This window comes from Cyprinodon variegatus, unplaced genomic scaffold (assembly GCF_000732505.1).
Source record: "Cyprinodon variegatus isolate N-32 unplaced genomic scaffold, C_variegatus-1.0 Scaffold111, whole genome shotgun sequence".
NCBI lineage: Eukaryota > Metazoa > Chordata > Actinopteri > Cyprinodontiformes > Cyprinodontidae > Cyprinodon > Cyprinodon variegatus.
The window spans coordinates 22,375-28,260 of NW_015150564.1; the positions used below are offsets into that span (position 1 = coordinate 22,375).

At 39.4% G+C, this 5,886-nt stretch overlaps 1 protein-coding gene across 1 annotated transcript in view; it reads right to left on the reverse strand.

The window, feature by feature from the left end:
* Window positions 1–5,886, reverse strand: part of LOC107084904 (NEDD4-like E3 ubiquitin-protein ligase WWP1) — a 37,154-nt gene that overhangs the window by 18,658 nt on the left and 12,610 nt on the right. Inside the window, exons 2-7 of the mRNA XM_015374963.1 lie at window positions 5,631–5,687; window positions 5,362–5,453; window positions 5,138–5,276; window positions 4,066–4,190; window positions 257–409; window positions 9–81 (exon numbers count right to left, since the gene is read on the reverse strand). Coding sequence (XP_015230449.1) covers window positions 9–81; window positions 257–409; window positions 4,066–4,190; window positions 5,138–5,276; window positions 5,362–5,431 — 560 coding nt within the window. The 5' untranslated portion in view covers window positions 5,432–5,453; window positions 5,631–5,687. The remainder of the gene's footprint in view (window positions 1–8; window positions 82–256; window positions 410–4,065; window positions 4,191–5,137; window positions 5,277–5,361; window positions 5,454–5,630; window positions 5,688–5,886) is intronic.

Consider the following 5,886-nt stretch of genomic DNA (forward strand, 5'->3'; position numbering starts at 1 on the left):
GTGATTACCTGTTAGCAGCCCTTGAAGAAGAGGAAGAAGAGTCCCCGTTTTCATGAATGGCGTCACCATTCTGCTGGACTTCTGGCAAAACAGATAAATATTTCAATATCAATTCAGTCTGGATATGCAGCGTGGGATTAAGTTAAAGTTATTTACAGATTATCTAATAAATCTGTTAGTGTTTGTAGATGTCATGCAGGATGAATGCTTGACTTAATGTAACATAACACACCCCTAACATAACTAGGGAGCTCACTGGTGCCGTTTGCTGTGCTGCCATTGGTCAGCGGTGCCAGCTCCTCCTGATCAGAGACAGTCAGGCCATCAAGGTACACAGTCAGCTCGCCAACAGGCATGGAAACCCCCTTCTGCTCCCCGTTCAGCTTCAGCACCTCCTTCACGTTTTCCACTATGGAGAAAACAGGTAGCAAAAAAATAAAAAAATAAAGAAAACAACGCAGCTAAATACATTTAGAATGAGATTATGATGGTACATGTGTTCAATGTAGCTTCTGCTGCCATCTAAAACACATTACCATAACTCTTTAGACTGGTGGAGATGCCATTGATTAAATTCAGGGATCATATGCAGACAGGAGGGCACCTCTGATCTTAAACAAAGGTTTATGATATACATTTTTACCTTCTTTTTCATTGCCCCCTCCTTTTTTAACTCTAGCAACACGCTGCTATGATATTCTAATTCCTCAATAACCTGAAGTAAAACAACAAGTTTTTAAGTAAGACATACCACCCTGGAAAAAATAAGTGCATTTTCTCTATAATTGAGGAGGTAAGTGAGACTCTTAGACAATGAAACAAGACGATTTATATTTAAAATAAGTAAAAAAAAAATTCAATGGCCTAATTCAAAGGGTTAATAACCAAATAACCTAATCCAAAAAGAAAAAACCCCAATCCAACGGCAAAACAACCTAATTAACCAACCAAAATAAGGGGAAAAAACCCTAAATTAAAAAAATTTGAACCCGTTCCAAAACCTTTTTTTTGAGCACTGAATGTCCAACCTGTTTAAATTCAAAATGGAACCTCAAGAATTATTCCAAATGAATATTAGATTATGTGTTATTTCATGCAGTGTTTCCCCTAACATGATCCAAACCGAGAACCCCTCCCAAGAACCAGTATTAATCTATAAGCTTGTCAAAGTACTGGCACATCTCATCATCAGCTGTTCCTGTCCATACTTTGTCGCTCATCTGCTATCAGTTTTCTCTAACGAGATGCTAAACCCGACAAAGCTGGAGGAAACGCTTCTAAATGTATCAGAGACTTGCGCCGAGTCACATGGGCTCACACTCAGGTGTGCTACCAGAAGACAGAGAGAGAAAACTATTAAAAGCAGGTGTGGTGTTTTCATTTGGAGGTTCGGAAGAATCCTGAAGACTGGTTCTGGTTTTTGAAATCGAACTGACGATTATCAACCCATAAAAACAAAGCCTCACCCGCATACAAGCATCTCAGAACTCATGGGCAGGAGCTCCTCTGTGGAGAGCACAGCACTCCATTTTGTCTGGGATTGAAATTAGTCTTTCATTTTCACAACAACGTTACCGATTTCCTAGAGTAGGAATAATTTACCTGAATGTCTTAATTTGACCTCAGCTCTTCCATAGAACATCTTCAATCATGGCCTCACTGTTTCACAGATAAAATGCCTCTTTACCAGTAGGTAACAGTTGTTCAGGGTTTCTCCCTCAGTCTTGTTACATTTGGGTTTTTTTTTAGTTTGCTTTTTTGCAGCTACGATATGAAGGTAGTTATTTAAATGTGAAATTCCAGCACAGATTTCAAGAGCCTGAATCTTTTTGTTGCTTTGTTTAAAAAGAAAAAAAGTGCGTCAAATCAGAGCTTGTCGTTTTGAATAAGGCTTTTATACCTGCAAGGTGTGTATCTCACCTTTGATTTCACTACTAAAGGAATTAAACCTGCAGCAAATTAATAATATTAAAATTTTTAATCACTTTTTTAGTCAAAGCAAGATTCTTACTGACTAAAATCTGATTTAATGTGAATTTAAAACAGCTTATGTGACCAAAACGAAGACTAAACTCTCCAGACTAAAACTGGACTAAAACGAGAAAAAAGCATTTGAATAAATTATCGCTAATAATAAGCATTTTTTATCAAAAGACTAACACCAACACATCTGAAATATTGTCTAAATTGACAATAATTAAATATGACATTTATTTTGGATTCATCTGAGGTGAAAAGGGTGACAATTCACACATGTAATCCTTCAGCACTGACCTGCCATCTCCTTTTAGAGTATTTCCCTTCTTTTTTTCAAACACATTTTTGAACTCCTCATGGCTTTCAATCAATGAAATGTCGAGCGCGTTAACATTTCTCCCTTTTTACTTAATGAGCTCTAATAGAGTACAAGGTCTGCTTGTGTGAACCGGTTAGTTAAACCTGTCTTGAATAAGTGACATAAACCAAGAGAGGCATCCTTTGGCGAAGCCTAATAATCACAGCTTGACATGTTTTGCCTTAGCCGAGTCAGAATACTGCATGTGTGTTGCAGTGAACGCAAATGTGAACCCACCCCTTCCGCAGACACTCTGCTGCACCTCTCCAAAATTGAAGGTGACCGCAGAAAGTGCTGCAGACAGGAGGCCTCTGATTGGTCAAATCTACATCCATTCTACGCTATGCGCATTTCCTGTTTGGTTCCTTACCGGCTTGTGGAAAACGACTCGTGAAGATGGACCAACTAGAAGAGCAAGGTGCGTGAGAACGCTGGGACCCTTTTTCCACCTGGATCCCCGCTCTTTTGTGCCCTCATGTCTCCCCGTTGTCGCACAAACTTGCTCCCACTTCCTCACCACTTCGGCCGTATCTAGACCCATAGCTAGTTCATGATTGTCCGTCTTGCGTTGTGGCGTGGAACAACATAGCGCCGACCATGCTTCAATATTGGGCATAAATCTAAAATACCTGCGACAAGCTCACTGCGACACACTGCTGCGGGGAGTATAACCAGCCCTTAAGGCATACAAGTTTGAACAACTTTAGAAAATACCTCTCAAGTTTAATAAGAAAAATCAGCTAAGCTCCAGACTAATGCAAAAAATGTTAGCGACAAAGAAATCATGGTTAAAAAAAACAAAACAGATCTTATTCGAAGACATTTTGGTTTTAAATCAGATGATGTTCTACAAACAAAGGTATTGAGCGACACATGTTGATCACTTTTATCAACAATGAAAGGAAATTTGACTAATCTCCATTATCACCTTCAATATAACCACAAAACAGAAAGGGTTCCACAAAGCTAGAGCTGGCATAAGGGATTTTAAATAATTTATGATACAATGGATGAAAGTTATTGTTTAATGAGTTAATATAAAGTTGTTTACTCTTATATAACGGTTACTTCATAAGCAGCCATTTTTCCCTAACACCAATGGCTAAACTCTTTACAATTTGGATTAAGGCTACAACATAACAAAACATGGAAAAGTAAAGCACATTGAATACTTTCCTGATGTGTTTTAAGCATTAACTCATATATTGCAAGTGATATCTTAATACTCTGCAGTTATCTCGCGCCGGAGGTTCTACTAATATCTTGAAGCCCTAACTGTTCATAATTCTTTATCTATGCAGAAAACTATCAGAATTAGCGGCTCCAATGCCAGTAAGTCTAACCTTGCTTTGTAAATCTTAATCTGCTATCGTATTTAGAAACAAGGCAGAAAGCAGCATACATACTGGAATAAAATGTTAATCTAGATAAGTCATTTTTTCTTAAAGTAAGTGCATTTGTTCTTGAATTGAGGAGATAAAAGAGACATTTTGCCAGTGGAACAAGATAATTTACACTTAAAATAAGTAAACACAACTGCATTGTCTTATTTCAAGTCTAAATATCTAATTTTAAGAGTAAAAACACTCATTCCATTGGCAGATCATCTAATTTACCTACTTTAGTTAAGGGTAAATACACTTTTTACTTATTTCTAGATCGTTTTTCCAGTGCACATCTATCACAGTCATGTTTCTGTTTACGTTGTCTCATGAGTCTTAAAATCCTACATTTTCTGTCGTGCTGTTCCAGTGCCTGAGTGAGATCCAGCGTTGCTTTGCCCAGCAGAGCGTCTGCTTTCAGGGTGTGGTGGCTCCATACTTTGAAATCCACCTGCGTGTGTGGCGTTACAGTCCTAAAAAGAAAATCAAGAACACACAAACACTTCTTAGAAAACCCAAGTCTCTTTGCTAAAAAGGAGGAAAGCAATAAACACAAAGCATGGAGGTTTTTCTTTCCCATAGGGAAAGACATTAAACATGCTTTCATCTGTCATTTATGACTTATTAAGACAATATTTAAACAGTTGAAGGTTCTATAAAGATAGTGTGATGCCATAACACCTTACAAATAAAACAACTATAAAGAATCCATCTACCTACCACCCCCCAAAAAAAGAAAAAAAAACAAAAACTGCAAGAAGAGATAAGATTCATATCTGGCATAATGCCGACTCGTTGAGCTCTAAGAAGGACAAAACGAGCACAACACAGTGCAGCCATTGTTTTTAGAACCGAGCACATCGGCCCAAAGAGAAACATCTTAAATTACAGCCTCAAAGTCATGAGAAAGACCTACAGTGCCTTGCAAAACATGCACGATGCAAACACAGGACTGCTTAACACTGCAGCCCTAGCTGCCCTGTTTAAAACCTTTACTATTAGCAGTGATTTGTCTCTGGCTGCAGCTCAGAAAGAGCTGCAACATTTGTGCTGGTGGCTCTGGTTGTGGGATAGCACAAAGAGGCCTGTGTGCTTTCAGACAACTCCTGTAGTTTTTTATTTTTATTTTTTCAAATGATCAGATGAGCAACCGGAGGGTTCTTATATAATACTACTTGCGATTCCCTAAAGCTGTAAAGTTATTGCAACTTTGTTTTGTTCAATAAGCGATATAAACAAGCCTTAGGTGAGCTTAAAGGAAGTTATGGTGGAAACAAGAGAAATATCAGCTGCTTCGCTAAAAGCAGCTATAAATGAGCCTGAATCCTGCAGAATATTCCTTACGACGCGTAAGGATCACATTAGCGTGAAAAACACAAACAGTGAGCAGGACAGCAGAGGGTAAACAGAAGCCCCTTACAGAGTGAGCCTCTCGTCCCATTTTGGGTTGGAGGAGCTGTGAGATTTGGTCGTGCGCCGGGTCTCTCCCTCTGCTGTCACCTCCACATAAATGGCAGCGCCGAAAACGCTTTTCTTTCTCTTGAGTTTGGCACATGACACTAGAGAGGAGGACATTAAGGAAGCAATGAGAACAGAAAAGATGCTTTACAGCCAGGATTTCATGTCTAGCCTGCTTTGACTCACCAATGGCATGGAGCTGGGATGTGCGTCTGTGGTTATGGCTAGTCTCTGCTCTTGATGAGGCCGTGGCCATGACATTCGCCACAGTGGGAAGCCTTACATAGAGAAACCAGGCAACATCAGCAGCTCACTCCTGAGAACCCACAAATTACTTTAAACTGGAAAACTTCACTGACATCATAAGGAAGCTTAGAATATAAACTGTTCCAATGCAAAGGTGCTTCAAGGTGATAACAGTGTAATGATCTGAGTGTGTTCTCATTGATACTTACGACAGATGTGTCTAGCTAGGCCGTCCTGTTCAGCCTACTCTGTGTCCCATGGCTGCACTGTAACAAAGAAGATCACATTTGATCAGAGAGGCACCGGATCAGGACGCAATCAGCCAGAGATTAGAACCGGCCTGTTTCATAATGAATGGCTCTGATTGGAGATCGGCAGGTCAGACACCTAAAAAGCATTTGTTCTAAAGCTCACAAGCTGTAAAACATGGCCTTTTCTGAAAAAGTAACCAGTCAGAGAAGTATA